Raw genomic sequence first — 22,008 nt, 5'->3', positions numbered from 1 at the left:
GGAAAGGCTCATTTAGAGCTTGCTCCACGAAGCTGCCAGACCTAGGGCTGTGTTGCCAACTTGCGCTACCGAAATCCACTTGGGCTTCGACCACTAGCGATCAGGAAGTAGCTACCGGCGCACAGCTCGATTCATACAGCACTTCTTTCCCACCCTTGAGTCTGCCACGTAACACCCTCCTGACGCTTCGCACGTCCCCTCTTTTGCCGGGATAACGCTCAGCTCCTGATCAGGACAGGACAGGGCTGGATTGGACTGGACTTTCCGCCCGCCTAGACAGACCATCTCGCTTCACCATGTCGCACCCCGGCTCGCTGACGCTCAATATCCCCGCCACGTTCCAGAGCTCCTTCTGGTCGGCGCCAGACTACCGCAAGGGTCTTGAGGCGCTTTACTCGCGCCTGCAGGCCGGCATCGACGAGGACACGTCGGTCCTGTCGCTCGTCGACCACCGGGCGAACCTCGAGTTTGAGTACGCAGAGAAGCTGGCGACGCCCTCTCCGCTGCCCTCGCACACCGCTCCACTCTTCAAGGGCTTCCTCACAAGCGGCGTCAGCGACGCGGCGCGCAATTTCGCAGCAGGAGACAGTGCAGCTAGCCATGCATTCAGGACCCTCGAGGCCGAAGCGACGACGGCCCAGAGCGCTGCCCACTCGAGAGTGGCCCGCAACCTGGAAAAGACAATTACCATTCCGTTTGGCAAGTGGAGCGAGGACCACAAGAAGAGGGTGCAGGCCAGCTGGGAGCATCTCGATGCCACCGTCGAGTGGTACGAGCGACAATGGCAAGACGTGGGTGATCGGGCTTCTGCTTCTTTCTTGTTTGAAGCCGTCCTGATGGCTGACTCACACTTCTGCAATAACAGACCGACAAGCTGCAGCAAAAGTACGCCCAGAAGTGCAGGCAGGCCGATGAGGCCGAGGACGACGCTCGCTTCGCCGGCGGTGAGCACTCGGGTGACGAAGCGTTTATGCATGCTTCCTCCTCTTCCCCCGCCCTCCCAGCATTGCCCGAGAAGGAGGCCGACCACGATGAAACGGAGGAGGCAGAGGCAGAGGATGAAAAGGCTGAGGCGGATCCCGAACGTCTCAAGCGCCGCGAGACGCTCCGGCAGCAATTTGGCTTCCGTCGTGCCAATGCGGCCGCCAAGGCCGAGGGCGACAAGTTTACACCCCTGAGCCCAAGGAGCATCAGCGCCCAGATCTCGTCGCCCACGTCGGAGCGGTCAGAAGACAAGGAGCAGCTTCTTGGAGGCCTCAAGAGGAGCGTCACCCTTTCAAGTGCGCTTTCTAGCGCCCTCTCCAAGGCTTCTGTCAACCCCACGGTGCAGAACCTGCGTGCAGCTGTCGGAGGCCTGTCAGAGCCTCGTCATTTGCGCCTCCGAAGAGAGGCTGAACAGGCGGAGCAAGCCTACAAGGAAGCCGTCCGAAATCTCGATAAACTTCGCTGCCGCACTGAGGAGACACTCGCTGAGCACTTCAAGCTGGCAGAGCGTTGGGAGGCCGAGCGGCTTCGCGCCATCAAGAGCGTCTTGGCCGCCTTCAATGCTGCCTTTGAGCCGCTCCTCCCCATGACGCACTCTTCACTCCAGCGTTGCGCCGCCCTCGAGCCGGCGCTGGACCCGCTGGCCGGTCTCCAGCACGTCATGGCCGACAGCAGAACCGGACCGTACCGTCCTGTCGCCCAGGTCTTCCACCCTTACTACCACGACGATTCCAGCACGTTGATGGGTGCCGGAGCGGGCGGATTCGGCATGAACCTCCGTGCATACATGCGTGCTGAGGCGCTTCTGGTCGAAGACGGCGAAGGGAGCGAGGCGCTGAGGACATCTGCCTTCCTGGGCTCAAAGTCTGGTCTGCCTGCCTTGCCTCTGACGCTCTCTGCCCTGCTTGCTGCGCTGGAAAGGCAGTACAACGACGCCTCGCGCTGGCCCAAGGCAAGGATCACGACGACGGCCGAAGGTGAGGCCAAGGAGGCTGAGGACGAGAAGTCGCTCACGGTTCGTGTCAACGAGGAGAAGCGCAAGTCGTGGATCTACGAGGTGCCTCTGTCGGCGTCACACGCCTGCCGTGAAGCCATCATCAGCCACCTGGGCGGCTCGAGCGTGCCTGGTGCCGACGTGGGCGCAGGCTTGGACAGCAAGCTCTCGCGCTTCGACACGCCCACCTTGGCAGCGACGGTCAAGCTATGGTGCCTCGAGCTTGTTGACTCACTCATCAGTAGCGAGCTGTGGATGGACGTCATCAACGCATATGCAGCAGCTCAGGGCCAGGAACGGGAGGCGCGGATCAAGGCGGCGGAGAAGGAGAAGAAGGAGCAATCAGAAGCGGGCAAAGACGATGAAGAGACGCCCGACACACCGACAGAGGCGACGCCAAAGAAGGATAAGGGCAAGGCGAGGAAGAGGGCTCCAGGCACTGGCTCTGACCTTGACCCGGCAGTGGAAGAAAAGATCCGAAAGGGTGTGCTCGAGGATCTCGGTGTGATCCTGAGCAAGCTGCCAAAGATTCATCTCGTGTGCCTCGATGCCCTGCTTGGCCACCTGTCCAAGCTCATCAAGACTACGCCCACCGAAGAGCCCGATTTGGCCTTCCTGCACAAGCTCGGTCTCAGCCTGGCCCCTGTCTTTATCCGTCCGCTTGTTGAGACTCCGCACACGATGTGGACAAAGTCGCCCGCGCTCATGATGATCGACCTCATCAAGTACTACGACGAGCTCTTGCCGACGGTGACTGACCGCAAGGCAAAGGAGTCTGAAGCCGTTGCTGCGCAGCGACGCACGCCCATCCGCAAGCGCACCAAGCCCGTCGATCAGCGTCTTTCGAGGAGCAAAATGGCGGCGTCAGCCGGGCATGACGTCCCGATGCTCCCGCCCAAGGATGGATCCATCGGCATGGCTGCATCTCCAACGGATTTGATGACACAGGGACTGCCCGACGGCGCAAGCGGTAGACCCACGGTGGCGACCAGGGGAGCCAAAGAGGCGGCCCAGACAGCCACTGCCGGTGACGAAGAGGCGCCAACCCCACTGGCCGACCGCGTGCTGCAGTCGACGACCAGCAACAATCTCAAAGCTCCCGAGAGAGTCACCAGCCCATCTTCGACCAGTGGCGGCTCGGCCTATGACACGCCCGGCGAGTCGGACGAGGAGGTCAAGAAGGCCGCCCCTGCGACCTCTCATACGGCTTCTTCCTCGGCTGGCGAGGACACGCCGACCTCCAATGTAGCCAGGCTCAGCAGGCAATTTGGCAGCATGGGCAGCGGAAGGAGCAATGTCCGAGGGCCCAGGGCGGCGGGTAGTCGGCCAACGTCGACGGTGGCGCCTTCTTCCGCGCAACTTACGAAGCGCGAGAGCCGGGACCTCGCTCCTTCGACTGACTCTGCCGACAAGTGAGTATCGTCGAGTGACAAGGAATGCAATGCCTTTGCGATTGCACCCAGGTGAGGGTTCTCTCCTCTCCTCCTCTGAGTGTGTCAACAGCGAGTCGAGGTTCTGACAGTTACAACAACAAAGCAGGACACCCAGCAAGAGTGAGCGAAGAAGGTCCTGGTCGAGGACAATGGAGTCTTCGGATGCCCTCGTGGACAACGAGTAGTACAGTACATTCTGTTTATTAACGACCCGTAGATACGTCACGAGATGGTTGAGATGCAAGTCAGTCGAGAAGCTGGGTTACTGAGCCTGTCACGACCCTTCCGCTTCCCCATTCGTGACTTCTTTTGTTTGTTGTTGCTCTTTTGATGCAGAAGCCTTGTCTTTGCTCTCGGCGAGTGCCCCTGCCTTCGGACTTCCCTGCCCCTTCTCTGGTGCTGCTTGCTCCTTCGCTTGCGCTGCTTCCGTGGCAGGCTTTTTCCTGACGATGCCCAGTAATCCTTCTCGTTTTCTCTTGCCCTTTGCCTTGCTGCTCGCTGGCTGGCCTGCGCTTGCCGTTGGTGCAGCGGCCGCGGCGGCCTCCTCGTCCTTCTTTTTCTTTGCTGCAGCCTCGGCCACCGCCAACCTCTTTCTCTCGTCCTCCTCCTCCTTCTCCCGAATCACCTTTCTGTATTCCTCGAGCTCCCTCCTGACCTCTTCGTCCTTTTTTCTCGCTTCGTCCCTCTTTTCACGCGCGACCTGCTCGAGAAAGGCCGACTCGGCGTCGTCTATCCCGCGAAACTGGGCCGAGAGCTTCGTCTGGGCCTCAAAGGCCTCCTGCTTTGCGTCTTTGTTTGCTTGTATCCGCTCGTAGAGGGAGCGAGGGTCGTAGGGCGCTTCGGCCTCCTCCTCGGGCGGCGGCTCCTGCCCGATGCGGGCGTACGTCGCGCGGATCTCCTCCTTTCGGCCTGGCGAGCAAGCAACGAGCAAAGAGAAGAAGGATCACGAGATCAGCCACACGAGATACTTAGAAAGAGGAAAGATAAAGCGAAAGGACACGCTTGCTCACGCTTCTGGGCCTCTTCCAGCTCCGTCTGGCTCACGAAGCGCGAGGAGACGCTGCTGCTGGGCTTCGTCGGATCCATGATGAGAATAGAGGTGGTGGTGGTGGGCTTGCAAGGGCGAAGGCGAGACTTCGGAACACGGAAAACGAGAATCCAGAATGTGCACGGCCAATTTAGTCGGATATGACTGCCTTGTTCCCTGCGCGCTGAGAGTGGAAAATTTAAGGCTCGGACTGACAGACAGGGCTTCTTGGGACAAAGAAGGGAAGTTGATCAAACCATGGAGGGCGAGACGGGCGCAGGCCTGCTGCCGACAGGCGCAGACGCGGGTGCTGTGGCAGAGGAAAAGGATCTGGTGCGCTTTGAGCAGGCCGACGAGTTCCTCGCCATCCTCCATGGCCCCGATTTCTTTCCCGAGATGCTCGGCCAGGGTCACGTCGAGCGCGAAGAGGACGAGGAGCGGATAAGGACAGCTAAGAGCGAGGCGGCTCTGAAACGGCTCATGGACATTGTGAGTGTTGCTCTTCGTCTTCTGCCTCCTTCCAAACTCTGATTCGACATCTTGCACATCAAGCTCGATTTGTACCAGGAGCAGTCGTACCTCCTCGATCCCTACCTTGATGCGCTGGTCAAGCCGCCTGTTCAGGCCCTGCAGGAGGTCGTTCGCGCTCAACACGCTGTTTCTCGCCCTTCGGCATCTACTCCAATGGCACAGCTGGACACGTCAGGCTCATCTACACAGCGTCTCGCTCGACTGCTTTACTACTTTACCAAGGTCCGAGGCTACAAGACCATCGTCCACTTCTTCCCACATGCCGTTGGCGACCTTCAACCGACGCTGACGCTCCTCGAAACATCTCTGGCTGCTCCCACTTCGAACTCGACGCCCTCGACGTGGTCGACATGGGAAGTCCGATACATCCTTCTCCTCTGGCTCTCTCTCATCTGCATGATACCCTTTGACCTCGTCAAGTTCGACTCATCCCAGTCTTCCACCACTTCTTCATCTTTGCCAGCTTCATCGAGCGCAGCTACATCGACGCAGAAACGCATCGAGACAGTTGCAAAGGCTTTCTTGGCCAGTCCGGGAAAGGAAAGGGACGCAGCGGCGCTATTGCTGGGCAAGCTTTTCCAGAGGAACGACGCTTCCAAGGATGGCCTTAACCGCTTCCTTGGTTGGACCAGGGAGGTGCTTCTGCCGCCGTCTACGCCATCGGTCTTTCTGGTGCGTGGGATAATTTGGTTGAGAGCAAAAGGGATATCACTGACATCGAAAGTGGAGCAGGCCACGGGCATCCTTCAGACAGTCTGCAGCGTGCTCAAGACGTCGTCCGCCGAGACGCTGGCACCGCACATGGCAGAAATCAGCCGTCTCCTCTCGCTCTTTTCCGCAGATGAAGACGAAGCCAGAGACGCTGTCGATGGTCGCGACCCCCCGGCGCCGGAGCTGTCCAGAAACAGCCTCGTAGCAAAGTACCGAGCGAAGATGGCGTGTCGAATGGGCATCAAGGCGCTGCGTCCGAGAAGGAGACAGGTTCGAGGTCTCAAGGCGAGGCGGCTTGGCGATCCAGCGAAGAATGGTGACGCTGACAAGGAAGACAACGCGGACGAAGACGAGGAAGAAGATGTGCCAGAGGAGCTGGACGGCTACATCGGCAAGCTGCTAGACTCTCTCCAGGACAAAGATACCGTCGTGCGATATTCTGCAGCCAAAGGGCTGGCACGCCTATGCACGAGACTACCGCCATTGTTCATCGACCAGACAGCGCAGGCTGTGACAGACCTGTTCTCGATCAATGTGGTCGACTTCATGGGCAAGCGACAAGATCTCTCCAACGTCAGCGAACATACGTGGCAGGGCGCTTGCTTGGCCCTCGCCGAACTAGCGAGAAGAGGCTTGTTGAGAGGAGATGACCTTGGGGACAAGCTAGAATGGGTGCAAAAGGTAAGTACGAAGCCAGGAAAGTGTGATTGCAGAGAAGAATTCACATGCAACTTCGCCCAGGCCCTCGTCTTTGACGTTCGAAGAGGCGCACACTCGGTTGGGACCGGTGTGCGCGATGCTGCATGCTATGTCTTATGGGCTCTTGCAAGGGCACACGATGCTACCGCCATTCGACCGTACGCCGAGAGCCTCTCGCACCAGCTAGTCTGCGTCACACTGCTAGACCGCGACGTCTCGATCAGGCGAGCGGCCAGTGCGGCATACCAGGAGTGCGTGGGCCGGCTTGGCCTCTTTGCGCACGGCATCGATGTGATACGAAAGACGGATTTCTTCGCAGTGAGCGTGAGGAGGAACGCCTTCCTGGAGTGTGCGCCACAGGTCGCCGTTCATGCAGAGTACAGGGGTCCAATATTGGAGCACGCTTTGTCGACGACGGTCTTTCACTGGGACGTCGCGATGCGCGAGCTTGGCGCCTCTGCAGTGGCAAAAATTGCGCAGATCGATCTGGGCGACATGGCGCCCAGAATTGTTGAGAGAATGGTGAGAAGCAGCCATTCATCACGTTTGAGTGCAAAGGATACTGAACGAGGTGGTCCTTCTCCTTAATGGAAGAGGAGACGCTGCAACTCAAGAGACATGCTTATCCTTCATGGCTCCCTCCTCACTCTTGCCGAACTTTCGGCTGCGTGCAGCATTTGTGGCGACGCCGACAAGCTCGAGAGGTGCCGAGCAGACAGCTTCCGCGCTCTTGATCTGGTCCCGCTCACCAGCCTTCGCACGCTTGGAAGCATTCATGTCCTTCGCGGTGCATGTCGACTCATCGAGACGGCTTGCTCCGCCCAGGTGCTCGCTTCTGGAGTTGGCGAGTCGACTACTCCAAAGACCACGGGCCCAAGATGGGAGACAATCCTACAGGTAGCCCTTGCGCGACAGGAGGAGGAGATCCACCTCTCAGCAGCCCAAGCTTGGGGCGCCGTGAGCCAATGTCGAAACTCCAAGGACTGTGCGACATCGATTCTGGATCAGTGGAAGAGCTTCAACATCGCGCAGCAACAAAGCCACGTCAGGGTCTTGGGTCACCTTCACTTCGCAAAGATGGACAGCGACGGCACCGAAATGCTTGTCAAGACCTTGAGCTTCCTTTTGGGCTTGATCAGGAAGGGCTCGGCGAGCTATTCGACAAACGTCGAGACGAGGCGCAACGCTGTGCTCTCAATTGTTTCTTCACTGTGTCGCTGCATTCAAACGGAGGGAGAGCTTGTTCGCGAGGCCCTAGGGAGGGCACAAGAGGTGGTTGAGGCTCTTCTGGGAGGCCTTGACGATTACACGACCGATGCACGCGGAGATGTGGGCTCGTGGGTCCGCATGGCTTGCCTTTCTGGCCTGGGTGAGCTCGTCGAGATGTTTGACAGATTGGAAATTGCCTCCACGGCATTACCGCAACATCTCTATGACGAGGTGATCGCTGGTATCATGAAGCAGATGGTCGAGCGGATCGACGGCATTAGAGCCGAGGCGGGCAAACAGCTTCTCGCCATCATTTACCGTCGATCAAGCGATGGCAACCCTACTGTGCAGCGACCAGATCTCTTTGCTCGAGTCTTTCCCGTGGATGACAGACCGGATCCCACCTCTTCCTTCAAGGATCCTAGATGGATCTTCCCGAAGGCGATCGATCTCTTGACCATTCCAGCATACAGGAGCAAGCTCTTGGAGGGCCTCGTGTTGAGCATCGGGAGCAAACTAGAGATGTCTGTGAGTTTTTACTCCGCTTCGCTTAGGAGCAGTGTGCTGATCATGTCTTTGTGGCAGCAACAAGCGCTGGGCAAGAGTCTGTGCGGCCTTGTCCTCCGGAACGGCCGACCCTCACTGTCTCCCTTGGACGGAATCGAAGACGAGTCGAGATACCCACCCTTGAGTCTCGTGCAAGACCTTGCCCAACTTGCTTCGAAGCATGTCTCGTCAAACAGGCTCTTCGTCCCGATTCTGCAGACTGCTTTGGTGCTACTGCAAGGAGGGGCCTTCTCAGACGATAAAACCGCCACTCAGGAGGTCGAGCTGCAGTTCAAGAAGCTTCTGACGCTAGCCAATCGATCCATCGAGAAGATCAAGAGCCCACAGCGGGTCCTCGCATCGATGCAGCTCACGCTTGAACTCATTGGCTTTGCCGGCTCACCGGGCAGAAGCATCGTCAGTGATTCGATCGGGCACGCCAAGAGCTTTCTCCTGCATGCCTTTCCCACAGTCAGAGGCGCCACGGCCGACGCACTCTACATCGTCGTGCAGGACCACTTTTACGATGCCTTGCAGGAAGTCGAAGGTGGGGAAGAGGCGGATGACCTACTTCTCCTTACACCTTGGGTGCAGAAGAGTCCTTTGGAACTGAAGCAAACCGCCGACCGACTCCTCCAACTCATCACCAAGGCAGCCGGGAAGATGATGGAGTGACTGGGTTGACAACTGGATGGATTACACATGTCTCTCTTGCTATGGCTTATTTGCAATGAAAACGGAATCATCACGTCGTTGCCCATGTGAGGCTCCTCACTTTTACCCTATCAAGCCGTCTTCCCATCGGCGGCAGCGGGCTTCTTTGCCTTCTTTTGTCGGACCGGCTCCTTGAGGAGCGCGGCCAGCTTCTCGTCCTTGACCGACTGCGACGACTTGACAACTTCCTCGTTGTACCACGTCGGCGCAGGCGTCAACCTGATAGCGCCCTTGTTGCTGATGGCAACGGTGAAGAAGATCTGCGCCGTGATGGCACCGTCCTTACCGTCGTACAGAACCTCGAAAGGTGTGACGAGCGAGTGGTTGACGCACTCCTGCAGGCCCATCCGCGCCCGCTTCTCGTCCTCGAGGACGCCAATGTTGAAGGGAAAGGCGCCAGCGACCTTTTGCACCTCTGAAAAGATCTTGCGCGACGTCTGCATCTTGAGCAGGTACGTCGAACCCGTCTTCTTGTAGATGGTCGTCCTCGCCTCGTCCGATTTCGGCTTGCCCGACTCAGACGTGGTAACCTGGATGTCAACTCCAAAGACGTCGTTCTCCTCAAGCTTGCAAGCGTCAGGCCTCGACTGAGACTCGGCAGCCAGGACGATCTTCTTCTTGCCGTCAATGACGTCCTTGTCCATCTGGTTCGTCTGCATGCCCTCCACGGCGCGGATCCCCTGGAACTCTCTGATGGAAGCCTCGATCTCCTTGGCCACCTCGTGGTTCGTCTTGCCGGGCTGCATTACCCGGATCGCAGTCTCGGCGGCAGTCCAAGCGGCCTTGAGCGCATCGGCCTTGGGCCCCTCGACGGGGGCAGACTTGGAAGCGCCAACGACGACAGTTTCGGCCGCAACGGTGGCGTAGCCATCGATGTGGGCACCCGTCTGGATCTTGACGACGTCGCCAGCCTTGAGCTTCTGCGACGAGGCCTCGTCCGAAGCCAGCGGGGCAAAGTTGCAGATGATCTGGTTGATCGAAACCGTCGTGGGGAAGGCCGATCCCTTGGCAAGCTTCTTGTCGCTCTTGTACACCGCTGCCACGCCCTCTTCAATGGCCTTGTCGCCCGTCTTGCAGATCTCCAGCACCGTCTTTCCCTCTTGGACGGCATCAATCGTCGTCTTGATCGCCTTGGCTGTGATGTCACCGGCCGTCTTGTACTGGGATACAGAGGGAAGGGGTCGTGTGAGCATTCAGAGGTGAATTATATCAGATAATGTGAGACTCACCTTGGTCAGGATGACATCGCCAAATGCCTCCTGCTTGGGCGCCTCAGTGGCCGAGGCCGCGGCCTTCTTGGTCGTCTCTGCAGCTGCCGACATGATGTTGCTTGTCGACGGATGTTCGGATGACGGAGATCTTCTCGTGTGCAAAGGTGGAGTTGTCCGCCAAATGGGCGCGCGCGCGTGCAAACCACGTGGCAAGCGTTTCAGAATTACACGTGACTTTGAGGCTGCGGTGTGAGCGACTGGACTGGGGATGGCGGCTTTTTCGACAGTTGGACTACACCTTCTCGACTGGTCTCAAGCACATAACGACAAGGTGAGTGGTTGACGGCATGATGTTGAGCTTGGTTCAGATTGCTGATTCCCTTCCTCCAACAGAGTGAGTACTTTCTTTGCGGTGTCTCGGGGAAACAAAGAGGGAAGCAGTGTCTCGAGAGGAATTGGGAGGCCATGTTTGAGAAGGGTGCAAGGAACGGGGGCGCCAGGAGCTACCTTGTGGGCATGCGTGCGGGCGACGGATGCGAAAGGATAGGGGGACATGAACAAAGGCAGGGAGGCAGGCAGATCTGAGGCGAAAAAGGAGGAGGAGGAGGAAGGAGGGGATAGAAAGTAGAGCAAGGACGAAATGCTGACCCATAGTCTTGGCGCATCAGTGGTTAACGTCAAGGACTGCCCTGCCGACGCCTTCATCACGGCTTACGCCAACCACCTCAAGAGGTCTGGCAAGATCGAGGTCCCCGTCTGGGTCGACATCGTCAAGACGGGCCACTTCAAGGAGCTCCCTCCTTACGACCCTGACTGGTTCTACGTCCGAGCTGGTGCGTAGCTGCAGCCTTGCCCTGCGTGGCTTGCAAGACACTTGTTTGAGAATTGCACAGACTTACACTCGCCCCGATGCAGCTGCGCTCGCCCGCCACATCTACCTGCGCAAGTCGGTCGGTATCGGCGCGCTGACCAAGCACCACGGCGGCCCCAAGAACAAGGGCCACCGCCCCCAGCACCACGTCGCCTCGTCGGCCAACGTCCAGCGCAAGGCTGTTCAGGGCCTCGAGGGCATCGGCGTTCTTGAGAAGGACCCCAAGGGTGGCCGCAGGATCAGCCAGGATGGCATGAGGGATTTGGACCGGATTGCCGTGGCGTGCCTCGAGAGCCTCAAGGAGGACGACGATGAGGAGGAGGAGGAGGAAGAGGAGGAGGACGACGAGTAAATGCCGTAGAAGACACGCTACACACTGAGACTCGCTCGCTTGCTTTACTTTGGGTTAGGAGGGGGACGCTGGCAGCGGGTGGATGTTTGTCGTCTCTCTTCGCTCGATTGGGCGGGTATCATCTCTTTCCCATCCCCCTTTCTCTCTCTTTTCCCCCTTTGTGTACTATGCATCAAATGGTCTCCCCAGTCATCGTCCTCTGCCATGGGACAAACCATCAAAAGCAAGAATGCTGCTCGTCGCACCTGACGACGATCCGGCTCATGTTTTCCTTTTTTCTCATATCATCACACCCACCAGAATAGGCATCGATTATTCATACCTCGGTGTGATTGAAGCCGCCGGAGATTCTAGATTCGCACATTGAGATCACCACCGCCTAACGGGCGGTCGACATGGTTCTCACCAACCCTCTGAGGGATGCTTTGTCGGCACCGCCACGACAAGCTCGATATATAAGGAAGCGAGGAAAGTAGACAAAAGAAAGAGTGGGATGGAGGGAGGGATAGAAGTGGTAGATTGGCTGCTGTAGTTTGACAAAGAGGAAAGAAGAGGACGCCCTCCCTCACACGATAACACAAGGCCGCGTCCGCCCCTCTTGTGGGGGGGACCTAGAGCTTGTTATCGGCCATGTATCTTTGTTTTGCGAGACCAGAATCTCTTAGAAGGTCGAGCGCGAGACCTTCTCGAGAACTGTTGAAGGCGACAAGTCAGTTTTGAGAAGGATTCTGTATGGGCAAGAGAGATAGAGAACGCACCAGTCTCGTGCGCAACCTCGCTCATGTCAGTGCCTTGGATCTCCGACGAGATGCCGACGAGCGACTTGCGGAGGGCGTCCTTCGACGAAGCATAGAGCATCTTCTGCTTGATCTTGGAGTCGTCAGGAGACCTTCAGAAAAGTATCGTGGCTGTCAGTAAACGGCTGCAAACTCCCCCTCGAGAGTCAAAAGAAAGGACCCAACGTCGACAAGAGACCCACCATGTGAAGAAGCAGATCTTGTTCCTCTTTCCCTCTTCGCCCTTTTGGTAGCTGACATCGTAGACGGCATAGCAGCACTCTCCGGGAGGGAGGTGCTCGAGAAACTCGTCGTAGTCGTCCGACTCCGATTGCTTGGAAACGACGATTTCGGTGTTGTCCGGCGAGAGCTTAAAGATGATGTACTTGACCTTCTTGCCGAGCTTGAGCGCCTGGTACGCCTCGAGGCACTCTGGCGCGACCTTGACGCCAGAAGACTGCACAATATGATCGATTCAGCACGGTCCGCTTCTCAATTGGTCCCCGTGCCTGCCACGCTGTTCCCTGCTCTCCTCGGATATCGCCCCAAAACCAACACCGCAGCGGGCAACGTCCATGCTCGCCTGCCCTACCGTACCAGCACACTCACCATACTGTAGCAGTGGAAGAGAACAAAAGACGGAAACGAAGGACTACAGTGTAGCTTTGAAGGGAGAAGGGCGCGCCGAAGAGTCGCTGCTTCTGAAGACAGTTTAGGCAAAAGTTGGGTAGGGGCAGTTGTTTGCGAGGTCGATAAAGCGCAGATAGATGGTCTCCAGCGAGCTGGTGAGAACGCGTGGCTGGCGCCAGCCACGTGGTACCTTGACACTAATCTAGGAGTCTTCCTTGAGTTTTTTAAAGTTGCTCTTTCGGGAAGAAAGAGGGCTAGCTGCACGACGATGGCGAGCTCGAGCAGGGCTCAAGTGGCCAAAGAAAAGGGAAATGAGGCGTTCAAGAAGGGTCAGTATGCGGAAGCTGTGGGTCTGTACACGGATGCGATCCTGTGCGACTCGTCCAGTTCCACCTATCCTCTCAATCGGTCAATGGCCTACCTAAAGCTTGGAAAGTGAGTGAGTCCATGTCAAAGCCTGTCCTAAAATGCACGGGCCCCAGCTAAAGCGATCATCTTGTAGATTCGAAGATGCGGAAAGAGATGCCACAACGTCGATTCGTCTTGACTCAGCGAATGTGAAGGCGTACTATCGAAGGGGTAGCGCTCGGAGGCAAATGGCCAGACTGGAAGACGCCATTGCAGATTTCGAAAAGGTGCTGCATTTGGATGCGCAGAACAAGGACGCCAAGGCCGAGATCTCTGCGCTGAAAAAGGAGCTGGTGGATGAGGACAGGCGAAGGAAGGAGAGACGTCAGCCTCCGCTGGACCTTGATACCGAAGCGCGGAAAAAGGAAAGCAAGGGAGGTACACCGAGAGGGGAAGAAGGAGGCAGCAGCGTGGAGGCAGCGAGACGATTCCTCGAACAAGTCGGTATGGACGGAAATGCACCGACGCAAAAGCCTAACAGTAAGAGCGCAACTAGCGACACAGTTCCGCCGCCCCGCTTTCCTGGCGAGACAGGTGGCATGCTACGGGAAGTCTCAACGAGGAAGCTAGAACGTACGGAAGGGTCACCAGCAACCGCGACAGGCCAAACATCATCTTCTGTCGACACTGGGTCACTGCAGGTTGTGGAGTCAAGTGCGAGATCGGATGACGCAACCGACGCCTCTAACGAAGCGACAATTGCCTCCTTGAATGCACTCTCAAGCCTTGGTACTCCGAAGAGATCAAGTGCTTCTGCTGCTGCTGCTGCTGCAACCGCTCCTCGGCCTCCTATGGTGAATAGTGTCATGAAGCGCAGATTGAATGCGTATGACTTTCACAGAGCTTGGAGGGAAGTATCTGCAGGCTCATCCCAGGACATCCTGGACTTCTTGTCGGTGAGTTGCTTTCTCCACCTCCATTTAAGAAAGATTGTCCTGAAGCTGATGAAACATGCCAGTCGCTCGACCTCGAAGCGCTGCCGCAAACACTGGGCTCACTCCTTGAGCCGGACCTCCTCGTCTCGCTCCTTGCAGGCCTCACAAGCATAAGCACAAAGCAGCAGGATGGCTCGGAGGTCCAGCACACTAATGTCGTGGGGACCGTCATGCGAGTCTTGCCGTCCTGCGACCGCTTCGAGACCGCCCTCATGTTTTTGAGTCCAAGCGAAAAGGACGGTGAGTAATGTCATTCCACGCTCGTGTGCATGGCTTCTCTGACCACCTACGACGCCTGGTCTAATATCAGTTGCTTCAACAATCCTCGACTCTCTTCGCCGTAACAAATATGCTTCGATTGAGAGCATCGGCAGGCGCTGGTCCTTCTGATCCGTTAAGATGCACACAAACACACACACGCGCACACAATGACAGTTGGTGATACTGTACTGTACAATAGAAATACAACCAAAGATGGTGATGCTACACTATATTTACAATTTCATCTTCTCGCGAGCAAATTTTAATGGTTTATGAAGGTGATGGCGGTGGTGTTTTGATCACCTGTCGCAATTTAGGGGCCCCTTAGTGATGGTGAGGGCCGTGGTGTCCACGGTGGTGGTGGTGGTGAGGGGGAGGCGGTCCGTGGTGATGACCGCCGTGTCCGCCCAGACCTCCGTGACTACGGCCGAGCATCGAGAAGAGCAGGCCGCTCCCCGAGTGGTGGTGGTGATCGGCCGTAGGAATGAAGGAGTGGGGCACCGAGTCAAAGTGGACGTGGTGCCCTCCACGGTGATGATGATGGTGGTGGCCGCCACGGTGGCCGCCCATGAAAGGAGGACCGTGCTCGTGGTGGCTGTGGTGAGCAAAGGGTCCTCCAGCGCCGCTGGAGAACGGGCCTGCGTGAGGCGTGAAGGGATTGAAGTGGCCGTGTCCACGGGCCAAATCCGCGTCCGCGACTGGCGCCAGGGAAAAGTTCCGAGAATTGGTTGCCGTGGTGATGAGGCCGGTTGTGATGGTGATGGTGGTGGTGGTGGTGTCGCGCACCTGGGCTTCTGGGGTCACCGCCCATACCAGGCGATGGGCTCCTCGATGAGGCCGAAGAGGCAGTCGTACTTTCGGAATTGTCGAGGCGCTCCCACTCGCCCTCGCTATCGCCCCCGGCGTGGAAGGGAGGAGGGCCGTGGTGGCCGTGGTGGCCGTGGTGGCCATCGTGGCCGCGGTGGTGGTGACGTTCCGACCGCATGTGCATGCCACCACGTCCACGACCGGGTCCTCCTCGGTGGTGATGGGGGTGGTGGTGGGGTCCGTGGTGATGAGAGATGCGGGGGTCCATCATGAGATCCATGTTGATGAAGAGTGGTGAAAAAGAAAGAGTGGTGGGAGGGTCAGATGCAAGAACAGCAAGACTGCTCGGCTTATATAGAGCTGTGCCGAATGGACTGAGCAGAGCGCGCTTCCAAGAGAAGCTGAGCGATCGGCAAGACCTGTCGCTACGCCACCGTCGGAACAATTAATCGCTCCAGGGCAGGGCTCAGCAAGCCCATTTGAGGCTGCGCTACGCTCCAACTTATCGGCTGGGGCGGTGTGTGGCTAGGCCTGGGCAATTTAAATTTGTTGCCCGAGTTCCGAGCGCGAAGGCTTCGAGCGCTGCTTCCCTGGAAGAAGCTGTGTTGAGCAAATTGGCCGAGACCTGCAGATCAAGGATCGGGCGATGCTGTGGATCTGGAAGGGGGCCAGGAGGGCGCTGGTCGTCGGCAGGAGTCAGACATATACGCCGTGCACAGTGGCACTGGCTAAGCGGAGCTTCAATGTCTCACCAGCGAGCGCACAGCAGAGGAAACAGAAGTCGGTGAAGTGGAACGACTTGCCCTTGAGCGCTGTGGACGAGGATGGCGTGACGAGGGAGCCTCTCCCGAGCTTCGAGAAACGATCGAGTGCGAAGGACTCGCCCCGACGAAGAAGAGGAGAGCTGGAGACAGCAGAAGAGGAAGAGGGCAAAGCGCAAGCTTCGACGCTCGGCCTGGTCGTTGATCGAATCGACGAGCTCGGGCCAGAGGGACAAGAATGGACACCGCTAGCAAAGGATGTTCTGACGAACCTCGCTCGCTTCCCCGGCTGCATCCTCCTCACACGAGTCGGTGGCTTTTACGAGTCCTATTTTGAGCAGGCACCTGTCCTGGCCAATCTCACGGGCATCAAGCTGGCTAAGCGGACCTTTGGAGGCAGAACGGTGCCCATGGCCGGCTTCCCCATCGTTCAGCTCGAAAAGTACCTCAAGGTGCTCGTGCAGGATCACGGCAAGCTCGTAGCGATCTGTGATGAGTTCAAGGCTATCACTACGCCAGCAAACAAACGCATCAGCAAGAAGGAGGAAGACGGGGACGTCCGACTGAATGAAGCACCGCAGGTCACCATCACACGGCGTGTCTCGAGGGTCGTCAGTCGAGGCACGCTCATCGACGAAAAGTTCTTGGATCCCTTTAGCTCAAATTGGGTCCTCTCCGTCACGGCTGACGCTGCAGGCAGGTACGGCCTGGCCTGGCTCGACGTGGGAACGGCCGACTTCGACACGACGACGTGCTTTGACGTCGAGTCTTTGAGAGACGAGGTGGCGAGAATCGGACCGAGAGAGGTAGTCGTCCAACCCGGTCTCTTTAATCGACCGAGCCACTCTCTTCCATCTTCGTATGACAACCAAGCGATGGAGCCTGACGGAAGCCCGTTCTGGGAGGCCATCAATCGCGAGCAGATGCACGTCTGCCTGGCTGCCCCGTCGCTAGACGACTCCCCCGAGTACAGCGACGACGACGCCGAGACACGAGCTGTCAAGAGCCTGACGGAACACATTCGGACTCGTTTGCTGGACAGTATGCCCGAAGACCTCGATGTGTTGGCTTTCCACCAGCAGGAGGGCGAGGAGGGAGGGCAGCCGCCGCTCCTGCATCGCCATCTCGGCCGACGGCGAGAGACTGAGACTATGCATATCGACGCGCATACACTGCTCGCTCTGGAGGTGCGTGCCTCTGCCACCGGCAGCACCAGCGGCAGTCTTCTTTCGACGGTGCGGCGGACCATTACAAAGGGCGGGTCTCGCCTTTTGTCCGAGTGGCTCACGGCGCCCAGCACCCTGCTGCCCGTCATACACAGAAGGCAATCCCTCGTCGATCTGTTCGTCAAACAAGGTTTTCTTAGGCAAGATCTCAGAACCTGGCTACGAAAGGGCGTGGGCGACGTCTCGAGGGCACTACAGAGGATAACAACGAGTCGTAATGACGAGCAGGACCTACTTGAAATACGCGACTTTGTCGCCACTTGCAAGGCGCTCGTCGAGCTGCTCGGCGAAGAGATTCAGCGGCAAGGTGGCAAGGACGGAGAGGAAGGCTGGAAGACGCTGCAGACGCTTGTTGATCGGTTTCAGTCGCTAGACGAGCTTGGCGCGAGGCTGGGCGATGCCATTGATGAGGGAGTCATTGAGAAGAGATCAAGGGATCAGGAAGAATTGGCGAGGCAGAGGCACGATGAGGTACTCGAAGACGTCACTGCAGCAGCTGTGAGGCGAGATGAGGGTCTGGGTGAGGCCAGGGCCTCTGCAAGCAAGATCAAGATTGGCAACAAGCAAAGAGCGGACAAAGACGATCAAAGCGAGGAGCGCAACGGCATTTGGGGGACGGCCTTTGAGCACATGATTCGGCCAAACGCATCGAAAGAGCTCACCTCGCTGACCAAGGAGCATGTTGCATTGCGTCGACGTGCTGCTCGCTTTGAGCAGGAGCTTCGGCGGAGAATGGGCACGGAGAAGTTGACGCTTCGTAACGTACAGAAACAGGGCTTTGTTGTGCACGTCCAAGAGGGTGGTGCGTCCAAGAGTAAGGGCGACGACGAAGAGCTGGGCAAGATGTACCTCTCTGCACACGGAAAGACATTCCGGACTTATCTTCATCCGGAGTGGACAAAATTGGGCCGCAAGATGGAGCATGTAGAGCGTCAACTCTTGGAAAGGGAAGCGATGGAGCTTCAAAGGCTACGCCACGATGTTCTTGTCGAAGCCATGGCTATTCGGCGCAATGCCCGCCTCGTCGACGAAGTAGATGTCCTCACAAGCTTCGCCCACTTGGCTGTTGAGCGCAGGCTTGTAAGACCCGTCGTCGACGACTCAGGCGTGCTGGAAGTGAAAGGTTGTCGGCACTTGGCTGTCGAGACGGGCCTTCTGGCGCACGGCAGGTCATTTACGCCAAACGACGTTGAAATGCACCCGCAACGCCACCGGCTTCATCTTGTCACGGGCCCCAACATGGGTGGAAAATCCACCTTCTTAAGACAGGTGGCTACACTCTGCCTCATCGCACAGACGGGCTCGTTCGTGCCTTGTGAGTCAGCTCGCATCGGTCTTGTCGATGGCCTCTTCTCGCGCGTTGGCGCAAGGGACGATGTCGCAAGAGACCGCTCTACGTTTATGGTGGAAATGGCCGAGACGTCTGAGATTCTCAAGCGAGCCACCAAGAGGTCTTTGGTCATAGCTGACGAGATCGGAAGGGGCACGACGACAGACGTGGGCGTTTCCATCGCGCTCGCGACGCTCAGAACGCTCTTGGAAAAGAATGGGTGTCGAACATTGTTTGCGACACACCTGCACGAGATTGCCGATCTTCTATCGAAACGGCACGAGCAGAGCCCAGGAGAAGAGGAGGGGGTCAAATTCGTGTGCACAGACGTAGAAGAGGACGAGAGCGATGGCAGCATCATCTTTTCGCATCGGTTGAGAGACGGAATCAACCGCGAGTCACATGGCTTGAAGGTGGCAAAGTTGGCAGGTATGCCAGAGGAAGCCCTCGCGGTGGCGGAAAAGACACTGGTGTGGCTCAGGGAAGCCCGGCAGCCCTTACATCTGTAATCATTAGATACTCGCCGCAATTATACCAGTTTCGACCTCTGCTGTTTCGGCGACAATGAAGACTGAGACGAAGATGCTTTCCTATTTCATAAATCGCGCTCCAAGATCCAGCAAGGACCTCTTTGGAGTGTTTAATGCTCACTTGGTTAGTATTTCGGCTTCACCTCGCATCAGATGTTCCAGTTTTCGACTGCTATTGCGAAGCTTACGAGGAGATTGTATCGTGGAATTTCGTAGCATTGCATTTTATAGGTTCGTCAAGATGAAAGTGCACCCGTGAGCTAGTAGAAAAGTGTGAAAGTACCCAGAGAAGAGTCGAGCAAGTGAAGGCGAAAGAAGATGAGCAGGAGGAGGAGCAGAATGGAGAGGTAAGGTACATGACCAGAAGATTAGGCATTGTACGTGAGAGTGTTGACGGGAGGAGTAACATCGCCCGACTTCTTCTCTTCCTCGTCCACTGACGTCTTCTCGCCCTGGGCCTGCGCCATAGCCCTCGCGTGCTGTTGCTGACTGGCGGAGCCGAACTCGTCGACAATGGTGCTGGCGAACTTCCTTGCCGGTACCTTCTGTTCGAAAAGGAGATCCAGCTCGCCGTAGGTCCTTCCCTTGGGCTCGGGCAACCTGAAGTAGGTCCAGACGAGAAGAAGGGCACCCGTTCCGGCCCACACAAAGGCACTCTTGGCGCCGAGATTCCAGTCGTTGGGGTTGAGCATCTTTGGGTTGATGATATTTACGACGATGCTGCCGAGGTTGTAGACGTTTCGGGCGAGAACGACAGTGCGCGAGCGAAGGCGAGTTGAGCCAATTTCGGCGACAATCGAGTAGCAGGCCGGACCGACGCTGGCATCGTAAACGGCGGTAAAGGCGAGGAGAAGCCCACCGATGGCCCATGGGGAGCCGCCTGAGGCGCCGAGGGATCCGACAACGATGAGGATGGTGAACATAATGATCTGACCGTAGAGGTACATTGTCCGGCGACCGGCCCATCGCATGATGAACCACGAGGACATGGTGCCGAGAGCGCCAAGAGAGAAGGAACCAATGGTAAGGTTGAAGGCCTGTGTGGTGGGAAGTCCAGCCTGCTCGAGGAAGTAGCTGGACGAACCCATGAGTGGGCTGCCGCAGAAAGTCTGAATGAGCCAAGCGACACAGGCGATCTCGGTACGGCGAAGGTTGGTGCCCTTGAAGCAGTCGAAGTAGGAGCCGCCCCCAGTGTGCATTGCCTTCTCCATCTCATCGGTGTGCTTGATCATGGCCACAGTCTTTTGCGCAGTCTCACGGGAATTGTGTGACTTTCCGGCCAAGCGTCGCAGAGAAGTCTCGGCCTCGTCCATTCGATTTTGCCTGACCAGCCACCATGGCGATTCGGGTGCGAAGTAGCAAACGGCGAAGATCGGGGGGATCCACATCCACTGGAGACCGTACGGCAGCTTCGTTGATCATATGCTGATGAGCCTTTGCAATCTTCCACTTGAGGCCCTGTTCACCATTCTCACCTTGTACGCCCATTTGTCCGTCCTTTCTACGGTGGCGCGAAGCACACCAGACGCGAGAAGTTGTCCAATGACCCAGCAGAGGTTCACCTATTGAAGAGATTAGTGAAGGTCTGTGTAACGAGTTGCAAAGCACTCACGTAGGTGGTCAGGATCGGGCGGAGCGAGACGGGGCAGACGTCGGCGGCATAGCTGACGGCGAGGGACTGAGTAGAATAGTGAGTATAATGTGGTAGGTGTGTGAAGAGACGTGACTCTCACCTGGTAAATACCCCAAGGGAGACCTTGAAGGATTTGGCCGGTGAGAAGAACGGGGAGATTGGGTGCAAAGAAGGGGAAGAAGATGAAGGCGGCCATGAAGAGGAGACTGTACAGCATTGTCTTCCGGTACCCGATCCTCTCTGTGAGGAAGCCGACGAGCTGAAGACCGAGGATGTTGCCCACAAGCTGTCCGTTTTGCAGGCCAGACTGCCAGGCGGCCGAGACTTGACACTTTCCGGCGTCATTGCAGTCTCCGTACTTTTTCTGGAAAGCCGGTTGCGCGAATAGATTGCCCAACAAGATGGTATCATCTGGAGGTTCGCAATGGGGATTCAAAGTCAGCACGATGCTCAATTCTGCGGAGGTTGTACGGCCGCTGAAGTACTCACATCCTTCCATGACGATGGCCAAGCTGATTCCGACAGAGAAAAAGACTGCTTTTGGGTACGCTCGAATCGAGGCGAGGATGCCCATCGAATGCTCATCGTCAGCGGCTTCGCGGGCATCGTGGACGAGGGCATCGTAGTCTTCGACCTGCGATGCGATCTTAGCGGCAGCCTTGGTGTCGATGCGAGCCACCTCGGTGGATCCTTCGACGGTCGTCATTGCTGGTGGACCTTGGGAGGAGAAGGGAAGAAAGAGGACGAGAAGCAGGGAAGAAGATGAGGAGGTGAGGAGGGGCTCGGTGAATGTTGTTGAGGAGGGCGAAACAGCGTCGCTTATGTAGCTTTAGGCAGCACTCTGTGGCGTTCTATGCCGCTGCCGTAAGATCAACTGCTCCTTGCGGGGTAGTGGGGTGCGAGATGGCGGGGTAAGTCGAAAGCGTTTGTCACCATGAAACAATGAGAGAAGGAATAACAAGTTTGCGAAGCGGGGAAGCAAGATGCATGGCGTTTGCCGTCGAATATGCTGGCTTGCGAGCGAAGTGTCACCGAAGACGCACCGAGAAAAGAGCGAGACCGTTGGGCATGATCTTTGTCGACAGTACAGGTCTACGACGTGCGATGTGGTAGAGCACCTAAGAAGAAGGAGTTACAACGAACAAGTGTGGCTTCTCACGACTTTCAATTCGACCCAACAGTTCTGCCGGCCAGATTTCGACTGTGGCGCTGATTTCGGCAAGAATCAGGCTGCTGTGCGTCAGATGAGGCGTCACTCTGGAGGAGGGTGAGACGTATGCTGCCAGGCTGTTGTGGGGTACTGTACGTCCATATTTGTTCTACGACGAGGACCGAGCCTGGACAGACAGCTATTTGACACTCCGATTGGCAAGGGCTAAGGAGCTGCTATAGGCTCAAAGCCTTTGAGATGGCGACTAATTCACTGCAT

General features: G+C 57.3%; 10 protein-coding genes across 10 annotated transcripts; 6 read left to right on the top strand and 4 right to left on the bottom strand.

The window, feature by feature from the left end:
* The first annotated feature begins 34 nt into the window (after window positions 1–34).
* FA10DRAFT_267965 (hypothetical protein) lies at window positions 35–3,681 on the top strand. Its single transcript, XM_025522119.1, has 3 exons — window positions 35–791; window positions 866–3,441; window positions 3,518–3,681. The coding sequence occupies exons 1-2, from the start codon at window positions 297–299 to the stop codon at window positions 3,392–3,394; spliced, it is 3,024 nt and encodes a 1,007-aa protein (XP_025376593.1). The 5' UTR covers window positions 35–296; the 3' UTR covers window positions 3,395–3,441; window positions 3,518–3,681.
* Window positions 3,597–4,517, bottom strand: FA10DRAFT_267963 (hypothetical protein). The gene is made up of 2 exons (XM_025522118.1): window positions 4,422–4,517; window positions 3,597–4,320 (listed from the first exon to the last, which is right to left on the bottom strand). Exons 1-2 carry the CDS (start codon window positions 4,495–4,497, stop codon window positions 3,686–3,688), a joined length of 711 nt encoding a protein of 236 aa, XP_025376592.1. The 5' UTR covers window positions 4,498–4,517; the 3' UTR covers window positions 3,597–3,685.
* Window positions 4,518–4,696: 179 nt separating this feature from the next.
* FA10DRAFT_231892 (ARM repeat-containing protein) lies at window positions 4,697–8,809 on the top strand (the record flags this gene model as incomplete). Its single annotated transcript, XM_025518876.1, has 6 exons — window positions 4,697–4,927; window positions 4,991–5,632; window positions 5,699–6,361; window positions 6,422–6,901; window positions 6,974–8,166; window positions 8,266–8,809. The coding sequence occupies 6 exons, from the start codon at window positions 4,697–4,699 to the stop codon at window positions 8,807–8,809; spliced, it is 3,753 nt and encodes a 1,250-aa protein (XP_025376591.1).
* Window positions 8,432–10,170, bottom strand: FA10DRAFT_253545 (Creatinase/aminopeptidase; the record flags this gene model as incomplete). Its single annotated transcript, XM_025519694.1, has 2 exons — window positions 8,432–10,008; window positions 10,078–10,170. 2 exons carry the CDS (start codon window positions 10,168–10,170, stop codon window positions 8,920–8,922), a joined length of 1,182 nt encoding a protein of 393 aa, XP_025376590.1. The 3' UTR covers window positions 8,432–8,919.
* Window positions 10,171–10,364: 194 nt separating this feature from the next.
* On the top strand, window positions 10,365–11,627 carry FA10DRAFT_253542 (putative RPS19B-ribosomal protein S19.e, cytosolic). The gene is made up of 3 exons (XM_025519693.1): window positions 10,365–10,390; window positions 10,453–10,892; window positions 10,975–11,627. Exons 2-3 carry the CDS (start codon window positions 10,700–10,702, stop codon window positions 11,280–11,282), a joined length of 501 nt encoding a protein of 166 aa, XP_025376589.1. The 5' UTR covers window positions 10,365–10,390; window positions 10,453–10,699; the 3' UTR covers window positions 11,283–11,627.
* Window positions 11,588–12,812, bottom strand: FA10DRAFT_267959 (hypothetical protein). Its single transcript, XM_025522117.1, has 4 exons — window positions 12,668–12,812; window positions 12,262–12,515; window positions 12,041–12,171; window positions 11,588–11,975 (listed from the first exon to the last, which is right to left on the bottom strand). The coding sequence occupies exons 1-4, from the start codon at window positions 12,668–12,670 to the stop codon at window positions 11,944–11,946; spliced, it is 420 nt and encodes a 139-aa protein (XP_025376588.1). The 5' UTR covers window positions 12,671–12,812; the 3' UTR covers window positions 11,588–11,943.
* A 117-nt stretch (window positions 12,813–12,929) lies between these two features.
* On the top strand, window positions 12,930–14,506 carry FA10DRAFT_143885 (hypothetical protein). The gene is made up of 4 exons (XM_025518055.1): window positions 12,930–13,127; window positions 13,191–13,992; window positions 14,055–14,271; window positions 14,342–14,506. Exons 2-4 carry the CDS (start codon window positions 13,285–13,287, stop codon window positions 14,419–14,421), a joined length of 1,005 nt encoding a protein of 334 aa, XP_025376587.1. The 5' UTR covers window positions 12,930–13,127; window positions 13,191–13,284; the 3' UTR covers window positions 14,422–14,506.
* On the top strand, window positions 14,344–15,403 carry FA10DRAFT_267958 (hypothetical protein). Its single transcript, XM_025522116.1, has one exon. It carries the CDS (start codon window positions 14,623–14,625, stop codon window positions 15,370–15,372), a length of 750 nt encoding a protein of 249 aa, XP_025376586.1. The 5' UTR covers window positions 14,344–14,622; the 3' UTR covers window positions 15,373–15,403.
* A 223-nt stretch (window positions 15,404–15,626) lies between these two features.
* FA10DRAFT_267957 (hypothetical protein) lies at window positions 15,627–18,966 on the top strand. Its single transcript, XM_025522115.1, has one exon. The coding sequence runs from the start codon at window positions 15,746–15,748 to the stop codon at window positions 18,923–18,925; it is 3,180 nt and encodes a 1,059-aa protein (XP_025376585.1). The 5' UTR covers window positions 15,627–15,745; the 3' UTR covers window positions 18,926–18,966.
* A 348-nt stretch (window positions 18,967–19,314) lies between these two features.
* FA10DRAFT_253535 (sugar transporter) lies at window positions 19,315–21,382 on the bottom strand (the record flags this gene model as incomplete). The annotated part of the gene is made up of 5 exons (XM_025519692.1): window positions 21,069–21,382; window positions 20,680–20,990; window positions 20,559–20,624; window positions 20,422–20,508; window positions 19,315–20,355 (listed from the first exon to the last, which is right to left on the bottom strand). Exons 1-5 carry the CDS (start codon window positions 21,283–21,285, stop codon window positions 19,315–19,317), a joined length of 1,722 nt encoding a protein of 573 aa, XP_025376584.1. The 5' UTR covers window positions 21,286–21,382.
* Between the last annotated feature and the right edge of the window lie 626 nt (window positions 21,383–22,008).

The sequence above is a fragment of the Acaromyces ingoldii genome (genome assembly GCF_003144295.1).
Source record: "Acaromyces ingoldii strain MCA 4198 unplaced genomic scaffold FA10scaffold_4, whole genome shotgun sequence".
In the NCBI taxonomy this organism is placed as follows: Eukaryota; Fungi; Basidiomycota; class Exobasidiomycetes; order Exobasidiales; family Cryptobasidiaceae; genus Acaromyces; species Acaromyces ingoldii.
The sequence above is the reverse complement of the archived record's forward strand: the minus strand, read 5'-3'. Positions and strand labels throughout refer to the sequence as shown.